Source organism: Coffea eugenioides, chromosome 5, assembly GCF_003713205.1.
Source record: "Coffea eugenioides isolate CCC68of chromosome 5, Ceug_1.0, whole genome shotgun sequence".
Taxonomy (NCBI): domain Eukaryota; kingdom Viridiplantae; phylum Streptophyta; class Magnoliopsida; order Gentianales; family Rubiaceae; genus Coffea; species Coffea eugenioides.
The window spans coordinates 10614693-10640363 of record NC_040039.1 but is presented as its reverse complement, the minus strand read 5'-3'; the positions used below and the strand labels follow the sequence as shown (position 1 = coordinate 10640363).

Sequence of the window (25671 nt, the reverse complement as noted above, 5' to 3'; positions counted from 1 at the left end):
TTGCACCTAGGACTTATAAGTATTAATTAGTATACTCTTGACTATTTAGCTGCCCAATTTCTTCGAATTCGGGGATGCTGTACTTGTTCATAGTTGATTGTATTGCAACTTTTCTTCAAAAAAATAGGGCTAATCGCACTTTATTCCCTTTAAGTATGGGTCATTTCTCAATTTGCCCCCCAACGTTTGTTTTTCCCCAGTTTACCCCCTCCGTCAGTCCAGCTCAACAATTGCACCGTTAAAAACTTCAAAATGCCAAAATTGCCATTGGAAGGGAGCCATTTGTTTTGGCTGACTAAAATGTCCCTCAATGAGTTATAAAAAGGGGTGTCTAATGCTTTTTAGCCTATTTTTTCTCTTTCATGCTTTCATCCAATTGCAGTCTATTTTTTCTCTTTCATTTCAACAGATCCAACAGCTCCTAAAATTTTTCTTTGTTAACCAAAAGTATCATAAAAATGTCACAAAGTGCTTCAAATAACATTGAAAGATCGCCTCAAAAAATGTGTAGATGTGGTAAAGAGACACCATTGTGCACCTCTTGAACATTTGAAAATCCGGGAAGAAGATTTTACTGTTGCTCAAATTACAATATAAGAATTTTTCATTAATAATCTATTATTATTATCTTTAATTTGCTCTATACATGAATAAGTCAAACATAGTTTTAGACAGCCATATTTTCTTTTTATTCAGAACCAGCATACATATCATAAAAATGTCACAAAGTGCTTCAAATAACATTGAAAGATCGCCTCAAAAAATGTGTAGATGTGGTAAAGAGACACCATTGTGCACCTCTTGAACATTTGAAAATTCAGGAAGAAGATTTTACTGCTGTTCAAATTACAATATAAGAATTTTTCATTAATAATCTGTTATTATTGTCTTTAATTTGCTCTATACATGAATAAGTCAAACATAGTTTTAGACAGCCATATTTTCTTTTTATTCAGAACCAGCATACATGTGGGCACTTTTCATGGGTAGATATAGAAGAGAGAAAAGATGGAGGAAAAAGTGGCTGATAGAAGAGAGAGAGAAGATGACCGACAATGACAAAAGGTTCCCTATCTTTTGTCTTCCAAATTTCTTTTTTTTTTTTGTCCCATGTGTCAGATGGAGGGAAATTTCCCTTCTCCATTATTCCAGGGTAATTTTGGAAACTTTTCTTTATCCCTTTCATAAATCTAGAGATATGGGTATTTTGGGTTGTTCATTATTTTCTTAAGGATGTTACTATCTTTTCATTATTCTGTTTATCTCCATTAGGGTTGAACATTAGTCTTTGGGATAAACTATGGAAAAATAAACGTTGGGAGGTAAATTGAGAAATGACCCATACGTAAAGGGGATAAAGTGCGATTAAGCCAAAAAAATATTTACATTTTCTATAAATACATTTTTCAATCATCTTTTTATCTCAAAACATCAAATAATTATAGTATACTTTTCTATAGAAACTCCAAAAAATAGCAATCCAAATGAAAAAAATTGGAGGTAAGAATAAAATATCCTTTCAGACAACTCCCTTGAGATTCCTTACAATTTCACTTGCTTCAATGTAACAAAGTAAGCTCAACTATATATCATACAAAAATTCATTTATAGTACTAAAAAGTTATTTCGTTCCAAATTACCCTTGCATACTCATATAGTAAATCAAAAGGAAAAAAGACTTGAAAATGCATTATTAAAAGATAAGATGATAATAAAATATTACTTGTGTTAAGCTGATTAGTAAATCATAACAAAGGCATTAAGAGAATAACAAATCTAAAATATGATTTACTTCAGAACAATATCAATGTCTGCTTGGGCAATGTAAAAATACCAATTTTTAGATGTTGTTAAGTGCGTGATCCTCACTCACCCAAAAAAGTGTGTATCCTCCTGATTAATCCACTATTGCTAATGGGACACAATTTTCCTCTCCTATTTGTTCTGGAATTTCAATCCCTTTTTTAAAAGTTTAACTTTTTATTTAAATTTCTCGTGGTAGTATATATTTTCAAGCATCAATACTTAGATATCTAATTCCCTCAATTATTTAATTTCCAGGAAGAATATCTATAAAATTTTTAAGAGTATACTAACATATTTTTATGAGAAGTATGGATACATAATATTGGTACTGACTTTAATCATGGATTTAATGATTTAAGTTGATACATCATGACTTTGGTATAATACTTTGAACGTACGTATCTATACACAATTTAACCTTTTATCTAATGTCGAATGAAATTCATAAAACTTGTATAATATATATAGCGTGTAGGTGGCTAAGAGGGCTAGAATACAAATAATGATGTAGTGTTGCTGATTTAAAAAGGTAAGTGCATTAATTTTTTTACATTTTAAGGATCTTATAAGCTTGTCCGATTATTTGACCACCAAAATGTTCTGAATCATTGATTTTAGTAACCAACGTAAGCATGATGTAGTTACTATACATTGGGTCTTAAACCACTTTTTTTCTTTTCCGTGTATTAAAGAAAGCTTAATTTTTTAGTGTGATTTCATTAAACATCTTGCTTAAGGATAAAGCTAAAAGATAAATCAAACTATTTTGATATTTGAATCCAGTTTGGCTTGATCAGTGCTAGTTTGAACTTGATTTGTAAGGAGATATTAGACCCAATCAATAATTAAAAGGTGATATTAGGAGGGCGAAGATAGTATGATTCCATCATTGTTCTTCATCTACTATATTATTTAATTAATTTAATTCCAATTCACACATTAAAGAAAAATGCTAAAATTTGATGTTTATCATTAGGGATCAAATCATATATAACATCAAAAAATAGTATATCATTTTATATTTTTCACTTAATACAAGATCAAATTATTATTTTCAGTTATACACCCATTGTCAAATATAATAATCAACAAATAATCCAAAAAATTGCAACCAAAATATTACAGAGAACAAAATTTAACATCATAAATATTCTTGTCAACATATTAAGGTTAGTTGTTGAGATTTTTATGGTATTAAAATCTGCTCTTTGTAACATTTTGGTTACAGATTTTTAATTATTTATTATTGATCATGTTTGATAATGGATTTGTAATTAAAAAGAGTAATTTAGATCTTACATTAAGTAAAATATATAGAATGATATATTATTTTTGATGCCATATGTAATTTAATCCCTAATGATAAACAACAAATTATAGTGTTTTCTTTAATGTTTGGGTAGGTATTAAATTAATTAAATAATTTAGTAAATGAAGGGCAATGGTGGAATCATATTATCTTCTCCCTCTTAATATCACTTTTTAATTGTTAGTTAGACCTAGATGTTACAAGATAATAAATCTCAAGAAAAGTTAGTGTAATTTTTAAAACTTGGAAGGAGACCAGTGAAATGGTCAGAAACTTCAAGGGAGGTTTTTGAAATTATCCCTAACTTTTAACCCACTTTCTTTCTATTGATTTGTGAAGTAGAGCTCTCTCTCTTCAATTCGTTCACAATTTCTTTTTTTTTTGTTTTATCTCCGAAAGAAAACTTAGATTTGTAATTGTGTTTTTATTTTTTAACTATTATAGGCTTTTTAACCTTTTTTATTTTGTAATAATTATTGATTTCTATAAATGTTAGCATGTCACATAAGTTATAGCCTCTCATAATAGTGATTTCAATGTGAATATCATACTAATTGGCATGTAACAATCAAATGTGTTGGTTATTGGTTCTTTTGTGTTTTCTGACGTTTTTGTCTTTGCCACTTTGTACCACAATATTATATGGATATTTCAAATTAATTCATTGACAGACATTCTGTTATTTTCGGATGGAAAACTAATGCAATGATGCCACCAAAAGTAATTTTCTTAAAAATTGGAAAATTTTCAGAATGAAAAGTAGGAGTTGGTGCAAAATTTGACATAATGTACAACTTTGCCTCAAAAAACTTAGTACTAAACTATTACTGACCAAGGAGAGGCAAATTTTGTTTAGTGACTTCAATAGCGTATTTTCTGCCATTTGTAGTCCCGACCAGTTTTGTTAGGCCTTTTACATTAATCAACATAATCCCTTCTCTGATTACAAATTCTCTATTTAAGAGATTATATCAAACTTGGTACAACTTAACCGTTTCACTTATGCCCCGTACGACACCGTTCTGCTAAAATATACTTTGATCATAACTAAGTAATAAAACGACATACTAAATCATCCAAAACGACATTTGTTTCTTGAAGATTAACTCCTAAACCTGACATATTATTGTCTAACTTGGTGCAACCAGTGAGTAGGCAAATCTTTTAGGACCGAACATGGTCGACTCATATTAACCTTTTTTGAAAAATCATGATAATTGAATATTTGGATAGTGAATTATTTGGCAAAATTTATTTGCTTGTATCATCAACACATTTTTCAACCACCTTTTTATTTCACATACATCACATTAAAAAAGTGCGACAACATCTTTTTTAAAATATTATCCCAAATAAACTATTATTCGAACACTTAGGGTACATTTGATTAAACTGAAGTCTGAAATTTGAAATTTGAAGTTTGAATCTATTAAATTATTGAATTGTTAAGTATTAAACCTAATATATTTGAGTACATATCACATTCAGTGATAAGTGAATAACTTATTACTTAATTTTAGAAACAAGTTTTGTCTAGAAAATTTAGTGCCACTTAGTTAATTTAGATGTTCAATTTTTAGTTATGAAACAGTTTGAATATGTTAAGATCTGATTTCATTAAATTTAAATAATGAATTGGGTTACCAAACAAGGTCTTAGTTAGGTTAAATTGCACTTAGTTAGGTTTTAGTAATTTATGGGAAAATAGGCTAGTTTTGGATTAGTCACAAAGTAATTAAATTGCACTTACTTAGGTTTGTTAGGTAAAACTTAATAACAAGCTAAGACGTAGTTTACCGTGAGAATATTGGAGTTTTGTTACTTTATTAAGCATTCCAATTTATTCAGTCAACTTGTAATTTCTATGCAATGAGTCGATCCCTTGCATTTTCATTTTGAAGTTGTTCTCCCATTTTCATCATCCATTCTCAGTTTTAGAGACTTAGGTCCTGTTTAATAATCTAATTCAATATTTAAATATAATGGGTTCATATTTTAATATGTTCAGACACATTTGATAACAAAAAATATAATGTCATAATTAATTAAGTGGACTAAATTTTTTAAACAAAACTTACTTCAAAAAATAAGTGATAAGTGATATGCAGACATATGTATCAGATTTAATACTTAACACAATTCAATAATTTAACGTATTCAAATTTCAAGTTTTAGTTTTCAAACTTACCCTTAGCTTGGTAAGTTTTATAAATCACTCCAAATAATTCTGCAAGTAATTTAAACAGAAATAAATGAATCTCTTAAAGTATAAGCAATTGATAAGAATGGACACGCGGACGAGAAACCAAGCAATTTGTAAAACATAACGAATTGCACAAGCGATCGATTATAACCAAAAAAAAAAAGTATCAAAATTGCATTTATCCTATTTTATTACCAGGTAAAGGATTTACGTACTCCCATAAAAGGGTTGCGGATTATTTTAGCATGAGAAGAACCAACTGAAGCAGGCAAGATGTGACCTATAAGGCAGCCAAATCATGATGAACATTTGAATAATGGAACAAACTACTGAGACAATATAGTGCTGTCAATAGATACATAATAACTCAAAAGTATATATGACAAATAATTACTTCCAAAATTTCAAAGATTTTGATTCTTGTCTTCATCGATGCCAAGACATTATTGTTGTCTTTTGAACCAGTTATTACATTACACGCATTAGTATAATGAATGATTTCACAATTAGATGCCTTGGGTAGTTTGCCTGTGCCTTATTGTATACAGTTGTCAAATGTCAACAAGTTAAAGGGATCATATAAAACAAGTTGACATGCAAAGCCTAGAAACTAGAAAGTTGACTTTCATGAGACTACAGTGCCAAAAAAAAAAAAAACGTAATTTTACATATTGTCTGACCCATTAGTGATGGCATAAATGCTATATAATGCTTAGCCTAACGTGTTTGTTTGCAGCAAATTATTAACACCATAACATATGATTTTGGAAAATATAGTCCAAAAAGATTAGAAAAAGAAGCATTCCCTTTTTTTTTTTTTTCAAATTGTTAGTGTATTCTATAAGAAAACTTTAACAAAACAATTCTGGCTTCCTTAACAGTTCTCTTTAGAAAAGCTGAAAACAGCCTTGTCAAAATTGAAATTTAGCTGTCAGGTGTAATGCATGGTTAATTGACTAATTAGGGGTACAATTAGGAATGATTTTGTTAACCAGTGTCCCGAGATCAATTTCTAAAAGTCTCCCTATTTAATTTTGTACTTTTTCTGATTTAAAATTCAGGCCTCCAAAACTAACATTTGGTGCTTCACTTTTATCTAAGCAGTGGTCTTAGGGCACTGGTTAGTTAGATCTTTTCAAGAATTATTAAATATTTAAACAGCTGGTAAAAGAGAGGCGTCCTAGAACAAAATGTGTAACTTCTTTAGAACAAAAAAAAAAAAGATTGTAACTTCTTGTATGTTTTTCTTTTGGGTCAACATAATGTGTTGGTCAAATCCTTGTTCATAAGATATCAGGCTATTTACAAGTTGCGAAGCCAATTTGATTTTTTTTTGTTCTGTCCTTTCTCTCTTTTTCGAATCCAATTCTAGAGCTACATCAGCTCCCCAGACAGATCTCTTCATAACAAACCACCAAAAAAAAAAAAAAAAAAAAGGGTTACCATCTTAAGGACTAGGTATTGCCTTATACACAGATCTTGACCTACTATGGTTTATGAAAGAAGAGTGCATTTTCTGTGCTAAAGTAATGTTTTATAAACAGATAGTGTAAATATTTCTTTACACAAGGGGGAATGATATATTACGTGAACAAAACATAAAAATCAAAATTTGAATAAAGTTTATGTGTCATGCATCCGAGTTCGTTTTTGTGAAGTCTTTACACCGCTAAGGTGGGAAATAGTTCTACTAAATTACCAATAGATTTGCTTCACCTGAGAAAAGGCACATTATTTAAAAACTGCCTGTACCATATATACCAGGAGACTTATTTATTTCCATTTTTTTTAGAAGTGTTTAGATTAAGATTTGATGGATTTTGTCAACCCTTATTTCTACTAAATTACCAATAGATTTGCTTCACCTGAGAAAAGGCACATTATTATTTATACTTTATTTACACATACTGACTTGCTTGTATAATCAACACATTTGTCAATCACCTTTTTATCTCACATACGTCACATCAAAAAAGTGCTATAATATTTTTTTTAAAAAAAAATTATCCCAAATAATCTTCTATTCAAACACACTCAAAATATTTTTTCCTTTTCCACGGCTTGGAACATATTAATGGAAATGTGGCTACAAAATGCCAAAATTGGGACTTCTGTGCTTTTAGGTAGAGTCTTTCACAGTCCAAATCAAATGACATCAGTTCTGTCCGATTTAGACAGCTCATTTTAAATTATTTTAATTTTGAAATGAACAGACAATATTAGACCGAGGTGATCTGGTCCGATCTGAATCATGAAAAACATGGTGTGGTTGCAGCCCTGATTACAAAATAGAAGGGACATGTGAACCTAGATGTCACGCAGATATTTTTCAAATGAATCCTCAGTACTTGCGTTGAATTTGCTGAATTTGGCTTTACATAGTACTATAAGAAAACCTTTTCTGCTCCTTAAAACAGTATAACAAAAAGCAGTGCCATAATGTCTTGGAGAGCTACTTTCATATTTGTCAACCAAGCAAATCTGATCCACATGGTTGAACTAATTAATGCGCCGGTTCCATGTTTAGTTATATTTGGAGAAAACTTCCGAGATAACAACGGGCCCATTTGGTAAACAAGTTTTTAGTCAAGTTTATATGCTACAAGTTTTTTAATAATTTTATCTACAGTAATCTTAAAAAGTTTCTCAAAATTTTTAAATTATACATTTTAAAATATCCAAAAATTTACACACTTTAAAAAATTTTAGACAAATACCTAAAAAAGTCATTTACCAAATGGGGCCAACATATTAACATATTTGTTAGAAACAGGCTAAATTTCATCAAAAGTTTTACTAGAGTTTTCGATCATTTGATATTAAATCCTTACAAATTTTTTTTTTTTTTGGCAACTGTCTTTACTGCATATGGTTGTGAACGAGTTGCAAGGTCAGCATATGAAACAAGCACACATGGTTGTAAAGAAAGTTGACTTTCCGTTAAATACCGGACTACCATGTAGTCTTGCAGATGCATGCGCGTAAATTTGCGCGTTATATGAGGAATTAATGATGCTATAAATATGTGTTTTCAAACATGTTTTCTTAGCAGACCATCACCAACCCACTGAATATGACTTTGAAGTATGTTATCCCAAAGAAGTAAAACAAGAAAAATCGTGGTCCTAGTAATCAACATATCAAAGGCAAAATGTTGAAAAAATAAGTCTGCTATTTTCTATGCATTTAACTATACCAATAACACGATCGGAAACTGAATTTAATTCTTTTGTGGTTTTGTCCAAAAAAAAATTCTTTTGTAGTTTCTTCTGTTTATCACACATTGAAGATTGCAAATTTGGAGGCTAACTTGAAGGGTTAGTTACATCTACCATCCGAAGGTTTGGCTAAATTATGAAACAAACCTTGTGATTTGACAAAATTACGGTTAACCCCCCTTGTGATTGGCTGCACCAACCAAACTAATGGAGATAGAGAAATGACACATAGCCAATTATTTATAAGAAGCAAATTAATGTGATCCAAGAAGGAGGGGAGGGGAGGGTTGGGTACGATGGTATGGAGCGAGGGGTTATAAGTAGGAGATCTTGAATTCAAGATCTCGTACTTACAAAAGAAAAAAAGGTGATCCAAGAAAAAAGAAATCCAAATTAAAGGGAAACAATCAATTACTAACTATTAAGAAATAAACATTGAGAAAATTTCTGCCTTTGGCTTATTTTAGCCACTTTAACATTTTTTTCAACCCACTTTTTTCACATAACAATTATTCATTATACTTAAATATATAATTTAGTATTTGATAACAAAATTTAGCTAGAATACATGGTTTTATACATAATAATATTAAATTTAGCTAGGTATATAAGTTTTTTTGGTTTAACTTCTTTTTCAATGGGAGTCTTCATACAAAATTTTGAGATTTAATGCTTAAAGGTGGATTTGAAATTAATAATTAATTTTCTTTTTGAGAAAAAAGTAACTATTTGTATATTGACACAGCAAAATGACATTTAATATAAAAATGTAATTGTGAAAGCTAAAGAAATTGCAACGATGATCAAAACATTATTATTTATGATACCATATGATTAGATTTTTCTTACATTAGCTATAACCTAAGCAAAATCAAAGAATGGCTGGGAAAAAAAGATTGGTAATTAAGGGGTTTCTTGGGATTTTTAACAAATTTTTTGTTGAATTGATGCAATTAACTAGTGAGAAAATGTTTATTTAATAGAAGTTTGGCTATTTAAAGCACTGGACTCATTTGGATAGACTATAGGGCTCATTGGACATCCCTTGGAAGAGAAAAAATTTAGACAAACCTCAAAAGAGGTAAATTTTGTCAACTCAATTTATAAAAGAGCATTTTGGGACTTTTAGACATATATTTTCCTTATGCAAGAATTATTTCTAGCGGCAATTAACATGAGGGGGTCTTTGATAAATGTTTTGCCATTCAAGGGGTTTGACTATAATTTGGCCAAATTATCGGATGGATTTCATAATTTAACCAAACTTCAGTGGAGGAAGATGTGAGTAGCCCTAACTTGAAAGACTTCTTTCTGCTTTTGCAAAATATAATCAATCCTTCCTTGGAGATAAAATTCAATGGAGTTATTACTTGTTTGTATAAGCTTCTTATTGTTGTATTTTCTTTGTCAATGGCAGGAAACAACGTGCTATCTAAAATTCTAAATTTGAAATAAGTGAATACAGAAATATTTTACTATTTGAAAAGATTGATAGGAACATATATATGCAAATGTATGATTTGACTTCAATTACATTTTTCATCTTCAAAGCTTAGAGATGGTCCTAGGTGGCAAAAAATTGGACCCCATCTTTCATCATATTCCATAAAAAAAAAAAGGGAAAAATGCACTTTTCATCCTCAAAGTTTGGACTGTTGACCAATTTCATCCTCAAAGTTTCACCAAAACACATTTCATCCTCAAAGTTATGTAATTTTGGCCAATTAAAGACAAATGACGGGAAATAGAGAAATTGGCGTTAGACCCAACTGAAAACCCAACAAAAAATGGGTTAAACCGAATGGAGCCTTTTTTTGACGGAACAAAAATTATTGCAACGGATGAAAACCAACATTCTTCTCCTTCTTCCCTCTGCCTTTTCGCAACCCCAAAATTTTTTTCCCAAAAGCCAAACCTTACACCACCTTGAAGCAATCAAATACTAAATTTCTTTTTTTTTTTTTAAATTCACATAAAGAGAGTTGAGAAATGACTGAGGGGGATAGAGGGCTTCCAACCATGGAAGACGTGATGGTGGAAGCCCTTCTATCTAATGAACGGGAGGCTCAGATTTAAGCTGCCAGAGAACTTGGTAAACTTGCAACCAAACTAACACAGAAGTTAGCATCAGTTAAAATTTGCAGTTTTTGAAGTTGCATCCGAAGGCATTGGCTGTAGAATTGTTCCCCATCTAATTTTGTTGTGATTTTGCAGAAACAAGATCTGAATTGCAAATTCTGGTGCCATACCAGTATTGTTGGAGATCATTCAATGCCAAAAAAAGTCATTGATTGACCTTGCAGCAGCAACCCTCTTGGTTCTTTCTTTTTGCTCCGCTAATAAGCTAGCAGTCACGGCATCTGGGGCTATCCCAATCCTGGTTAGATCCCTGAATTCCCAATTGGCAGAAAAACGCGTTTCCAGAATCTAAGCGTGCAGGCTAAGCTCGATATCATATCCATATTTCACAATCTCTCCACCCATCCTCAGATAATCCCATCTATTGTTTTCGGGTGGGGGAGGAGGCGGTGGTGGAAATGGAGGAGGCGGTGGTTGGGGAAATGGGAGTGGAAATCGTCAACACCAGTCTCAGGAACCTCCTGAAACTTTGACTTGGACCTGCCGAAATCCATAGGCCCGCCGAGACCACCAGGCCCACCGGGTCCTCCCTGAGCCCGCCGGAAAAGGAAGAACAAGCCAGCAAAAGCGAGAAATGGGAAAAGCAAATTCCCAATAAAATTAAACAGACCATTGCCAGAATCACCCTCAGAAACTGAAATGTCAACTCCGTTCATTGCCAAAATGTCAATCAAGTCGGGGTCATTAGGCACAATTACAGTAGCTCTGCGGCCATCCACGGCGGTGAGCTGAAGGGCACTACCGTCTTTGCCGAACCTTACCCTCTCCACTTTACCCTTCTTGACAGCATTCAAGAATTCACTGTACCGCCACTGGGACCCCTCTGGGAGGTCAGTAGAGGGCTGAGCTTGGGGCTGTGAGGCATTCAAGATCAGATTTTGGGAAAAGGGAGATGGGTTTGAAGGACTGGGTTGTGGGGCTTCGGCTTGAATTACCGGAGGCAGAGTTGGCGGGGCAGTGTTATCCACGGCTAAAGCTCGTGGGTTGATTGAGGAAAATAGTAGAGCAGCTAGTGTGGCTTTTGATGGAATATCCTTCAAGGATTGTGAAATACTATTGGATTTTTTCCCTCCAAGGATTGATTGGGGAACTAGAAATTTTCTGGGCAAAGATTTAGTTGTTTTTGGGGTCGGAGGTGAGAGGAAGATTTGAGTACCCAAGAAGTTGGAGGCTGTGGAAGAAGCCATAGGGGAAGTTCAATTGGTTGAATCAGACGCAGTTGAGGCTTACTACTCCTCTATGCTGGCAGTTTTCAGTGTAAAGTTCGAGTCTTTCTTTTTGTGAGCTTGGGGAGTTTCAGGTAAGCAAGTTGTGGAAGTAAATGGCAATCAGGTTGCGCACTATGGAGGTAGTGGAGGAGGAGGGGGTGGCGGCGGCGATGGTGGCGGTGGCAGTGGATGTGGAATTGGAGGCGGTGGAAGTGGTAGTGGAAGGAGGAAAAGGAGAGGAAACATACATGCGGTAGAAGAAGAGGTAGTGGTGGCGGAGGTGCTGACAGTGGTGGTGGTGGCTGAAATGGTGGAGGCCATGGTTGGGGAAGTGGGAGTGGTGGTAGTGGTGGTGGCGGCGGCGGTAATGGAGGAGGAGGAGGTAGTGGTGGTGGAGGGGGTGAAGGAGAAGGTTGGGGATGGGGAGGTGGAGGTGGAGGTGGAGGAGGAAGAAACCAAGGTGGGTGTTGGGGATGGGGATGTGGTGGAAATCATCCTCCACCAAGTAAATGAGCCCTAAAACTGGATTTGGCATTTGCAAGCGCCTAAGAAATCCAGAGATTGGGTAAAAAATTTTCGGGTTGAAATGCAGAGGGAAGAAGGAGAAGAATGTTGGTTTTCATCCGTTGCAATAATTTTTGTTCCGTCAAAAAAAGGCTCCATTCGGTTTAACCCATTTTTTGTTGGGTTTTCAGTTGGGTCTAACGCCAATTTCTCTATTTCCCGTCATTTGTCTTTAATTGGCCAAAATTACATAACTTTGAGGATGAAATGTGTTTTGGTGAAACTTTGAGGATGAAATTGGTCAACAGTCCAAACTTTGAGGATGAAAAGTGCATTTTTCCCAAAAAAAAACATAAAAACCAGAAGAATGATGAAGAATGTTTCACTATTCCAAAAGTAGGAAAATAATTCACTACAAAACTTACAAATAAAAAATGAGTATGTCTACTGTTGATAACCGTGGAATGTTCAATTTTAGACTGCAAAAATTCCACGTTTTATTGCGGAAATGGTGCGCACAATAGCAAATGTGCATGGGGTTTGTGTAAGAACGAGGAAAGTGGTACGAGGGCAGACAAACATGCATGGAATTTGCTGAATTGCAGCCACGAATTTCTTGGTGTTTGTGTTCAAAATTTTATTTCCTCTAAACCAAAAAAAAAAAAAAAGAATTTCTTTCATCTATTTTCAAAGTGAATATATACTTATTTCTTGCAGATTCTTGTCAAAATGGTAAGATATTATTATTTCTTGCACATAGGCAAATTTTCCTAAAAGAGAAGTTCATTTGCATGTTAGGACGCAAAACTTCTTACTTACAATTTTTCCCACCTCTAAGGCTGAATTGCACCGATCAATCCCCTAAGTTATTACAATATGCTGAATTAGATGCGATGGGATTAGACAACCCAACTTGTAGCTGATTTAGTCACGTGTAGCTCACATGATTCTATGAAGTGACCAAATTATCCCCAAAAAAATTAGTAATTGGTGTGGCAAGGAAAAATATGTAAATGAAGTGACCAATTTGCCCTTTATTATTGGGAGGATAATCCACCAATAAACGAAATGACCTAGTTGCTTGCTTGACAAACTAAAGAATTCTTCTTATCATTTCAAGCATTTTCATAATGGATTTGTTGCTCGAATCTTTGATGAATTGGATAAATGATACACATATATTGTTAAAAATCATGTCACATTCAGGTCACTTCATTTGCTTATTTTTTTCGGCCATGACAAAAACTGATTTTTGTGGGGACGGTTTCGTCACTTGACAGAACCATGTGAAATGCACGTGACTAAATCAGCCACAAATATGACTATCCAATTAGATTGCACCTTTTGCCCTTCCTGGGTAGCTCAGCCGGTGACCACATGCGGTAGTATCCCGTAGGTCACCGGTTCGAGTCCCAGTAACGAAAATGGGGTAACCCAACAACCCGAATAAGGGTTGGGGCCTGAAGTGGGGCCAGGTCCTTTTTTTTGACAAAAAAAAAAAATTAGATTGCACCTTTTGACAAAAAAAAAAAAAAAAAATTAGACTGCATCTGATTGAGAATATTGTAAAAATATTATAAGGGATGAATTGGTGAAATTATGTAGAAAATGCTTCTTTTGATCTGGTGAAATACATAGGGTAACAATGGGACCCTTTTTATAGGATGTGAAACTAAACCAGCATTTGATTTTTTTTGTCATATTAGGATATAAGAATGATGTAATGATCAAAGAAAAGATCCAGATTGAGGATGATAGTTGTTGGAATTATCCTAAACTGTAATATCAATCCTACAGGACAAAATGTTTTCGTAAAACCACGAGTTTCTGTTTTGTAAAACTTTTGACTTGACAATTTTGCAGTAACAAAAAAGTAGTACAATACAATAATATTTTCCTATGTAATTAGTCATATGAACTATTGAATGCAGTGTTGACTCAATGGAAGTTTAACATCAAAGAAAGTTAAGGTCAACGCCGACTTATATTAAACAAGAAAAAAAAAATGGAGCTAATCCCAAGTTTACTCAGGGCGCGTTTTATAAAACTAAAGTCTTAAATTTTAAAATTGAAATCTGAATTTATTAACTTATTCAATTGTTAAAAATTAAATTTGATAAATTTGATTGTATATTATAATAAGTAATAAGTAAATAACGTATCGCTTATTTTTGGAAGCAAATTTTGTTCAGAAAATTCAGTGTCATTTAATTAATTCAGATGTTCAATTTTTAGTTATTAAATGCATATGAACATACTAAGATCTAAATCCATTAAATTTAAGTGTTGAATTAGGTTATCAAACAGGTCTCAGTCTAATTGTATTTTTTTTTTAATTTTTGCATAAATCCCTAACTGTTTAGTAATTTACAAAAAGTTGGGGACATATAGACCTAATCTCCAATTAAATCTTAACATCTATTTGTCTACCGTGTTACAGAGAACCACTTCATGACCCATTATGTTTAAAAATATTACAATTTTTCTATCTTAATCGTGCGATTGTCACGAGTTGTATAGTAATCATATTCTAGTCTAATTTCAAAATCCAGATTTTAAATTTACGTACATTTAGAGAATGCACGAGCCGTAAATGCGTAGAAATCGGTGGCCGAGACCAATTAATCCTGCCTGTAGCTATTATCATGTAGACCGGAAGTAGCAGACAAGAAAATTAGAATATGGTTAACTGATTTTCAACAAAAGACCAAGTCAAATTCAAAGTAATTATGAATATATCAAGGGTACAATAACTAGAATACATGCAATTGAAAGTCTAAATCGGCAAAATAAATATACTCGTATTCGTTGTCTAAGACGTCTTCAATATTCTGCTAATTATGAAAATTGAAAAATTTTTAATGTCATTATCCAAAAACACTAAGGGTACGTTTGGTTCCCTGTAGAATTGGAGTGTAGAATTGAAATTGGAGCTCCAATTACAATTCTTGTGTTTGGGTACTACCTTTCCTGTAGAATTAGAATTGAATTACAATTCTAAATCGATCGAATTCCATGGTTCCAATTCTTTGGCTGGACCAAAGAATTCCAATTCCAATTCCACAATTAAACGGGTCCACGCGCGGATCTAGTATGGGTCAAAAATTAAAATCGGGTCAAAAGATATTGACACCCCTTTCTTCCCGTCTAACTCACCATTTTCCTCAGCCTCTAGGGCTCTGCTCTCCACCATCACTTCCACCTGCAATCCTAATACGTTACCTTTCCCACCACCGTCTCCCCCCTGCCTTCCATTTCTCTGGCCACTTCCTCCATCCTTCGCCACTCTCGCCACTGTCCACCCCAAATTTCAGACACATTTAGGGCTTGTGAGACACCCAGGAAGGATAATGCTTGTGAGACACCCAGAGGGATCGAGAATTGCCGAACCAAATTGCACCCAGCAAAGCAAACAAGCCTAGATCTCTCCAAGTCATCATTTCAGGCCTCGATACTGTTCACCATAACCATTCCAGCCTCCGCTCAAACGGGTTAGTCATGTATCTGTATACGTATAATCTACGGACCTCTGAATCCGTTGTTATTTTCGTTTGAATCGATTAGATTTAAGTATTCAAGCTTTCATTTCATCCGTCATATCAGTTCTGAACTAAGATCGGAATCGGGAAGTCGTTCGCATATTTTTGTATGTTTTAGAAGTTTGTGTTTGGGATCGAATTCGGTTGGAGATTGAAAGTCGTAATTGCAAATTTTTTGTTGGGGCACTTCTATCCGAGTTCTACTGCCATAAGATCTGTGACCGCCTTTTTTCTTTTGCAGTTTTTATCTGGGCCTCCGTAGGCATTTCTGGGCACCTCAGTTCATCTTGAAGCTGCAGAAACTTCCTGGTTTCTTCCCAGATTCCCAACAAAAAGGCGAAAGAGCTGCTTGGTAAGCGTCTTTAACTCTCCCTATTTACATACTTCGCTTATTTTTCTCCTCCTTTCGCTACTCCTGTCTTGTGAGTTAAATTATATTGAAGTCTCATCAAATCTTTCCTTTTGATGAGACTCATAGAAGGCTTTAGAAGGATTCTGATGTTTCTCGTAGCCAATTAGTCTTGTTTTTAGAAAGAAAGCTTTGTCGGGACTTTTCTGTTTCTTTCTTTTGTTGCAGTGTGCTGGAAAATCCTTACCAGCCGAAGCTTTAAGTCACTAGAATAAATTTAGGACATCTCCAAACAATTTTGTGCACATAAGTGATGATCTCAGCAACATCTCCAAATTACTTTTGCAAAAAGATTCCGTCCAGATAAGTCAGCATAAGTTCTTCATTTAACATATGTATGGATTTTTTAGGTGCCTATTTGCCTCTCACTTTTAGTTCTATAATGCAGTGGCTGCTGAATCTATTCTTAAGAACATGACATTGTGATGTTTTTCTGGTGCATATTTGCCTCAGATATGGCATCTGAAACAACATCTCAGTCAAAAGGGAAAGGCAAAGGGTATTTCACTTGGACTCCTGATATGGATCGTGTAATGGGCACCTGTTTTATTGACCAAATGAACCAAGGAAACAAATTGGATGGTAAATGTGCATGGAAGACAGCAGCCTACACCGCCGTAATGAATGCTTTATTCGATAAGCTATATATATGATAAGTATCTGGAGTGGTCACCTCAGAATTGATATGCGTCACCTGGGAATTGATATGCGTAGAACAGCTATGCCGAATAGGAAAGATTTTTGGGTGAAACAGAGCGAGCAAGATCCATCTCTGAGCTTGCAATTCAGCAACCTGCATTAGACATTCCACAGTTACTATGGAAGGAATCCATCGACTTTGAGATACCGGTGAAGGACTTGTCCTTGAGCTGCATGAACCTATGTGGTGATCAATGTTGCTGTTTTTTTTTTTTTGTTTTTTTCATGCTATCCAGATGCTTGTTGAGCTCATTTCACATCATACTAGAGATTGGTTAAGAAGTGTTATTTGTCGAGTCTGATTGGACATGCAAGTCAGAAAATGATACTTGTGTTGGCATTTAAATTTTGCTTCCAAATTTTTATGCTGGCCTTCGGCATTTTCATTCGGTTGTATTGTTAGGGGAGTGAAATGGAGACTTGGAACTTGTAGGTGTTATGACTAACGAACTTGCAAGTTAATAAATTATAGATGAATGGGTTATGGTACATGGTTTCTGGTGTATCCCTCGACCGACATTGGATGTTGCACAAATTGGACAATTCCTGTGTACAATTGTCTTTGCCAGATGCATGTTGCCTCCATGCGCCACAGGGATATATTTCTTCACAAAAAGGGATAATGGATCAAAACATGTTAAAGGAAATGTTCACCAAAGAAATTGATATGAGAGTGGGAAAAAATAAATTATTAAAGGCATATATTGGTTTTTTCTTTCAAATATTTAGTAAAGATTAGCTAAATGTAAGAAAAAAAGAAATTATTATATAGAAAAAAGAAAAAAAAGAAAAATTATATGTAAGCAAATGTTTCATGAAAACAATTCTAATTCCTAATGAATTCTTCTCTCATGCAAACAAAGAATTTGGAATTCCAAATAAATTCCATATCAATTCTATGCATTTTCCAAACGAAAGAATTGCAATGATTTGGAATTCCAATTCATAGAATTCCAATTCTATAGAATTTTAATTCTAATTCAATTCCAATTCTGTAGAACCAAACGCACCGTAAAATTAAAATATCAGCCATGATTTATAATTTGGGTAAAAACTAAATTTGAAAAAATAAACGTTGCAAATTTTAAATTTCTTGAACTCTCGAATTTCCGTTGATTAAGTCGGTGATCTCCAAAGCTTCAAAAAAATAGTCGAAAGAGCTTTAAAAATAAGCTTTATTGTGATTACTGTAACACATTATAAAGAGCTTCATGAACTTGTGTAATCATTTGGCTGAATAACCTGATTAGCCCACATTATTGAACTCCAATCCTGGTCAAAATCCACTAGATGTCTCACTTTTTTTTTTTTTTGGTCGTAGGAGACACGTAAATAAGTTAAATACAAACTAGTTGGGTCCAAAAATCAAATTCTTTCTTCCTAGGAACCTCCAAAAATAACTGACTGAATCCTGATTTTCCCCCTTTGTGTTTTATGAGTCCAATTGTTAACCACCTCATAAAATGGAAAAGTAGTCATGATGACGTTTTAGTTAAAGACAATAGGCTATTTTCTACGTTGTTTAATGAAAAGTGTGACCAAATTACACAAATGAAAAAAAAGGCTTAGAAAATTTTAGGAGATCATATATATTATCAAACTTTGATTTGCTTCTTTAATTTGGTTATTTGTACCAAAGGTTTCCGTAACTTCTCTAATCAAATTTTTCTTCAAAGTGAAATTATTTTGCATTGACTTGCTCAAATTTTTCTTTTGTTTTTCTTATTTGTTTATTGCTATTATGATTATTATTATTATAACTTTTTTCATTTTGACTCTCTACCAACTGCTTAGGTGATTGGCCGACTTGGACTTGAAGGAATTTTGTTGACAATTACACCCTACATGAGAAAATTGGAACTATTATGTAGAAAATGCAGCTGTTGAGTTGAAACTGAAACGGTAAAAATTTCATAAATCTACTGCTTTGTCATTTGCGTGTAATCGTTTTTGGTAAAACTTAATTAGCTTAAAATTTGACAATTGTAGCAACGAAAATGTAGTAGAAAATTTTCCTATACAATTTTGAAGTAATTAATTATAGGAATAACTGAATATAGTTTGTTAGTGAACGCATTTTAACTTTTGGATGCTGTTATGAGTCCAAGCTAAGGTAAATACCAACTTATGCCAAAAAATTGAGGGATAATTTGAGAAACCTCCCCTGAGATTTTAAACAATGTCACTAGCCTCCCTTAAGGTTTGCAAAATTACACAAACCTCTCCTGAAGTTTAGGTTTTGGTAACAAAATTAGTCCAAGTTAGAAAAAATAACATTAAAAGAGTACTTAAGGAAAGAGATGAAATTTTTATTCCATAAATACCACTTATACATGTACATAAGTTGTATGGGATAATTTCAGAAACCTCCCCTAAAATTTTTGATAATTTCATTGACCTCCCCTAAGGTTTATGATTTGGTAACAAAATTAGTCCATTTCTAAAAAAGTATGATTAAAAAATTACTTCTAGGAGAGAGTTAAAAATTTGTTCCATAAATGCCCTTTATGCATTCCAGTCAAGGCATGTTAGCAAAAACAATTATCAATTGTAAACAATTATCAATCAAGGTGTATTGTAGCTATGATTGTTTCAAAAAATTTCATAATTTTCAACTAAGATTATAACTTTTAAATATTAAACTGATAATAGTAGAGATTGTTTACTTGATTTAGGGTTTGCCTTTTGTGATTTTATACATAAAAGATCTTCCAATTTTGCCTTTTTTTTATCTCCTTTCTTAGCCACTTCCACGAAATTACTCTAATACAAAGGCCATTTCTTTAGTTTCTAAACCAAGGGGAAAAATCCTCAAGAACAAACTTGTTTTTCTATTTCTTTCCTCTAAGCTTCCTTCATTCTACCCAAGCCTTTTTTTTATACGATTGAAATGTGGTCATGTCAAGTCTTGTCAATCACAAAATGGTGCCAATTGGTGTAGCAAATCGAGCTGCCATTTTATTTCTTCCACATTATTGTTCATACTATTAATAGATAATTCCCTTAATTTGTTGATTTGTGCCATAATTTCTTAATTTTCAAATTTTAGTTTCTAATCTCAAATAATGTGTTGAGGTATATGAGCAATTTCATGCTAGGTGATGTCAAAAAATGGGCCCCTTATTCTATCAGGGGAGATCAGTGTAATTTTTCAAATCTCAAGAGAGGTTAGTGAAATTATCAAAAACCTTAGGGGAGATTTTTGAAATTATTCCAAGTTGTATTAGTAAAAGAATGAAAATAATTAAAAGTTAAAAACAATTAACACATACATTTTACTGCTCAAAAAGTTTATATTCAATACATTAGACAACACAAATAAGCAACAAAACTACATTAACATTCACAAGATTTAGCAAAACTCAGTCTTCTCTCTTAACATGAGATTTGTTATAATTCTTGTGATTTTGAACAAAAAATTAAATTTTAAATTTTCCCCTCTTTTCTCCTTTACTTTCACGAAATTACTTTATAACTATCACAGTTGTAAGAGTTTCAAAGAAAATTTTCTCATGAACAACCTTCTTTTGTCTTGTGGTTTTTTCTTCTATCAAATCCCTTTGTCTCATATTGTGTACAATTAATTTATGGTCATTATCAAGTTATGTCAATTACAAAATAACACCATTTGGTATATCAAATAGTGTTATTTTGTAATTGCAAGTCACTGTTCATCAATAAAGAAATTTCCAACAGTTATTTCTGTTAATTGGTGTAATTACTCAAACGTTAGCTATTAGTTTCTAATATGACATAATGTCTTAGGTAGGGATGCATTTGAGTTGATTCGAACTCGAGTAGTGTAGATAAAATCACTAAACTCGAACTCAAGCTTGACTTTAGTTTACTTTACTCAAGCTTGATCTCAAACTCGAGTTTAATTGAATCTAATGGAGTCAAATCAAGTTCAATTGAGCCTATTCGAGTGTCATCGAATTTAATCGAGCCTATTCGAGTCTCATCAAACTCACATAATAAAATTAATATTTTACATATAATTTTTCATATAGGATATTATTGAACATTTCACAATAATAAATATAAAAAAATTAAAAATATATATTATAAAAAACTCGATTAGACTCATCGAGACTTTGAGTACAAAATATTGGAGCTCGATCTCGACTCATGAGCTCAAAAAGTAGTTCAACAACTTGAAATGTGTCGAGCTACTTGGTTCAGTATCACTCCTAGTGTTAGGGTATATGAGTAATTTCTCCCCACGTGATGTAAATAACTAGACCCACAATTTTGCTCAGGGATGTAAGTATGATTTTACAAATCTCAAGAGAGGCCAGTGAATTGTTAGAAACCTCAAGGGAGCTATCCCAAGTTTAGTCTGTTAAGCTTCTTGCACTTAGTCAATGAAATAGCTTAGAAAACCCAAGCTTAATACCAAGAACAGCAACTCATGGTATCAATCTCCATCTATAAACGGCTTCAACGGTCAAAGTTGTCTAGATGTCTCACATTTTCTAATTTTTGTCGGAGGAGATATATATACAAGGTAATGCAATCTACTTTTGTCAACAAGTCAAATTTTTTTTTTCGTTATTTAACTTTGAGGAAGAATTTGACCAGGTCTGGATTTTTCCCCCTTTGACATTTAAAAGATTAATTGCTAGCCACCGACAAAAAATGCGAAGGGGTAGTGAAAAGTTCGCCACCAGAAGGAATTTATATCCGCTTTAAATTGTGGGTAAGGTATTGAAACCTCGCACATGCTGTTAAAAAAATTTCAGAGGGTGTGTTATATCGAAATGTGTTAAAATAATTGAAAAATATGTTTATGAAAAACGTAATTTTTTTTTTTTTTTTTTTGCAAAATATCACAGGAAAATGCACCCATTCTGATACCATATCAATTGTTCTTTAGGATGACATTAGTTGAAGAAGCGCCCATTCTTAACTTATAAGATGTACCAGTAGTTAAAAATATTTTTCTCTTCAATCAAACAAAACTTGATGTCGTATTCATGTGATTCGAGCCAAAATCTTTCAAAAGGATATCAAAGGCATTGTGTAAGCCCAAAACATTCTCTGATTCAAACATTGTGTGAATCCCAAAATAAATATGGCCCATTAGATTGTTTTGTGGACCGAACATTTATCCAAGTTTTGTTGGACTACCAGCAGAGCAACCTTGCGGGAGAGTACATTTCTATTGGATTTCACAAGTGGTTGGCTAATATCACAATTCAGGAATATATATATATATATATATATGTGTGTGTGTGTATATATATATATGAAAGTAGATATTTTAATTAGAGTGTTACTCCTATGTGGCATGCTTAATTGAAGAGAATTAATAGATTATGGATAATTTGGGCTTTACCCATACTGAATATTATATTATGTGTAAAAACTATCCCTAATTTTATAATAAATTTAAAAAATAACTAATCTTATCTTAATGATATCTGCTTTCTATCAAATTATTACATAGAACTATAGTAAACCCTTTTCAAATTACAATTATTAAAATTTTACATATTTCATAAATTACTTTCTTTCATCACCATATCGTTGATTAGTATTCAAATTGCTCATCATCCATTCCCTTAATTTTGAATTAACTTAGTGTAAAAAAGAGAATTAATTATTATACTGACAGAATTATCATTATTGTTGGAATCTAAATATTTATTATTGAAAAAAAGTGGGTTGTTGGATCCTTTCTACTTAATTAAATGTGAATATATAGTTCTAGGTTTATGGTCATTATAAAAATTTAAATTATCTAAAAGAATATCTATCAAGTTTTTAATATGGGATATATTATTTAATGTATACTATTATATTATAGTGAAAGTATGTAAACGAATTTTTTAACAATTAGTAAATAATTGAACATTTGGAATACATTAATTTTTTAAAGTTAATATGAATGAACATGTAGGATTATTGTTAATTTTATTTAAATTATTCATATTTGTATAAATTCATAATAAATAAATAAAAAGATAGTACTAAGGCACATGCAAAATTCTAGTAACAATTAACAAATAATACTAAGCAATTAACATAAAGAGTAAATTTTATATACACTATCATCATTAGATCCATGACACATGTACAAAAGTAAATTTGAACCATGGAACATATAAGTAATTAACACCAAAGCTCAAGGCACCAACTAGAACAAATACTAAGGATTTAAATCCTTACTCAACTCTTACAAATCTAATCCAATCTCTATTTATAAACATGATATTTTTTTTAAACAAGAACAGAAAATTTTCCATTATAACATGCAGCACTACAAGGCCTTGGGTATAGCAGCCAAATTATGAGCTTTTGCAACAGCAAAAATGTCAAGTAAAATGGGTGCTATAGTTAGCAATGCATTCGAGTACTAGGTTGCATTTTTGTTATTAAATTTGTGATTGTTTTTCCCATAATTTTGACCAATTATTGCGTTAATTGGTAGATTCTACTCATATTTGATAATTGGAGTTGGTTGTAGGGATTCAATGCAAAAAGGAATCAAAGATGTGATTTTTAATTGGACTTCTGTGCTGTTCAGAGTGGGCGCATCAAAATCTAACTCTGCACGTCCGAAAAACTTGGGATTTAGTACGTGATCTCCAGTTGTAAATTGAAGTCCTGAAAGTCAGATTCATCACCGAATGGATAGTATTTCACTTTTGTTAATACTAGTCTAGGCTATCTTTTAGGATTTTTTGAAAAAGGAATTGTTAGCTTATTAGGATTTGGATTCGGTTAGAGAAAGAGAGTAGTTTGAATAGGAATAGGAAACAGGGGAAGAGACATCATTGTTGTTTTTCTATTCTTTCCCACAAGGAACAAAAGGAAAAAAAAGAAGAAGAAAAACGCTTTTTTCCTTTCCTTTTTCTGCTTGACTCTTCAACTCATAATCGAAGGATGGTCTTGGCAATGAATTCAACTATTTTGCATGCGATTTCTTCGATGGAGATGAGCTAAACGTTTTATTCTAGCCTTCATTACACACTTCCCCATTATTGATCAGTAATGCCGATAAAACCCTACTGGAAACATTGATACGTATCTCCTCTTCAGAAATTGGTTGCATTAGTTCACTCCGTTCGTCCCGCATGAGGGAACATGATATATATTCTAATAAAGTTTGAGAAGCCTCCTCATTTTCAAGAATTGAATTTTGACCTATATTCGAATTATATAAACCATGAAAGTAATTCAAAAAAAGATTCCTGTTGTATTCCTCATCTCTAGCCCAGTAGTCATTCTCATCCCGAGTATCAATAATATTATTTCTCGATTTCCTCTTAGTGGCTCATTAATGAGAAAACTTAGTATTACTAGCTCCCTTACACCACTAATTAATTTTTGCTTCTTGTTTCTAGTAGTCCTCTTTGCATTACATGAGATGATCTAGGTGGTGTTGAAGCAATTGATGTGCTTGCATAGCCTCCAGAATGTGAATATTTTCCAGATGCTATTGAGTTTTTTTTAATTTTGAGGTCAAGCTGTTTGTATGATTTTCATTCCAATTTAGGAAGTGAGCAATTGTCTATCGTAGAAGAGAAGAAATATTTGGTTTTGGTCCCTCCAGTAGAATCATGTCATTTGCAGTCATGCAAGCGTAGTGGCAAAGCCAAGACTCCGGAATAGGTGGGGTCAAACTTTAATATAATAAAAATTGTACAAAATAAAAACTATAATATAAAATGGACAAAAAAATACAAAACTATAATATCACATACATATTATAATTGTCTCCTACGAGTACTTAGCTTCTAAAAACGTTGCAAAATTAACTCATTGTCAATTTTGTTAAATACATCTTTTTCAATACAAATAACCAAACGATCATTCATCCATTGATCCCCCATACGATTACGCAATCAATTTTTAACAATCTTCATTGTTGAAAAGGTCCTCTCCATGGTTGCTATTGCAACAAGTAAAATAAGTGCTATTTTTTATAAATAAATAGTCCAATGGATATACAATATCCCTTTTAGTCTTAATTAATTCAACTGCAAAACCAGCAATTCCTTTCAATTTTGCAAATTCATTGCTAGAGCGCATAACAAGGATGTAACTATCAAGCTGATTGTCAAGAGTCAGTAGATCAACTAAAAAAAATTCATATTGATAGAGTTCCACAAAGTGAATCAACTTTTTCTTATCAAAAGAAGAGAAACCATTATCTAGAACAAGCCCTTTCATACAAATTAGCAATTTAACATTTTCCTTTGTAAAATTATCATTCAACTCCTAAAGTAGCATGTCAATCACACCACAAAATAAATTTACTTTATAGTGGTGTAAATGTGTAACACTTGGACTTTTGAGCTTTGACCTTCCTCTGAAAACATATGTATCATTCATATTAGGAATCTCAATATCATATTTGATACAAAATGAAGTAACCTCATTTAATAATGCATCTCATCCATCATCTCTCATCAATTGCAATCGGTTTTAGCAATTTTAACTAGAGTCATTGCATTCAAAATGTCTTGATCTTTTCTTTGTAGGGAAAAGAGTCCCAATGGCCCTCCAACTCTTACCCAAGTAAAGTTTTGGCCCTCCAACAATTAAAGATAAAATTTTGGCCCTCGATCTAACAAAATAGCATATTAGTAGCCTTTCTGTCAAATCCAGCAGTTAACTATGACGGGAAGC

The 25671-nt window shown here is 32.8% G+C and overlaps 2 protein-coding genes and 1 long non-coding RNA gene across 3 annotated transcripts; 2 read left to right on the top strand and 1 right to left on the bottom strand.

Moving 5' to 3' along the window:
- Positions 1-11022: 11022 nt before the first annotated feature.
- LOC113771157 (ATP-dependent zinc metalloprotease FTSH, chloroplastic-like) lies at positions 11023-11862 on the bottom strand. Its single transcript, XM_027315772.1, has one exon. The coding sequence runs from the start codon at positions 11860-11862 to the stop codon at positions 11023-11025; it is 840 nt and encodes a 279-aa protein (XP_027171573.1).
- Positions 11863-11914: 52 nt separating this feature from the next.
- On the top strand, positions 11915-12403 carry LOC113771156. Its single transcript, XM_027315771.1, has 2 exons — positions 11915-11932; positions 12008-12403. Exons 1-2 carry the CDS (start codon positions 11915-11917, stop codon positions 12401-12403), a joined length of 414 nt encoding a protein of 137 aa, XP_027171572.1.
- A 3142-nt stretch (positions 12404-15545) lies between these two features.
- On the top strand, positions 15546-17525 carry LOC113769956. The gene is made up of 3 exons (XR_003468362.1): positions 15546-15878; positions 16168-16278; positions 16504-17525. It is a non-coding gene; the product is annotated as an uncharacterized LOC113769956 (long non-coding RNA).
- The last annotated feature ends 8146 nt before the right edge of the window (positions 17526-25671 follow it).

Coding starts and splice junctions, on each gene's coding strand:
- LOC113771157 (XM_027315772.1), bottom strand. CDS start 11,862: ATGGCTTCTTCCACAGCCTCCAACTTCTTGGGTACTCAAATCTTCCTC.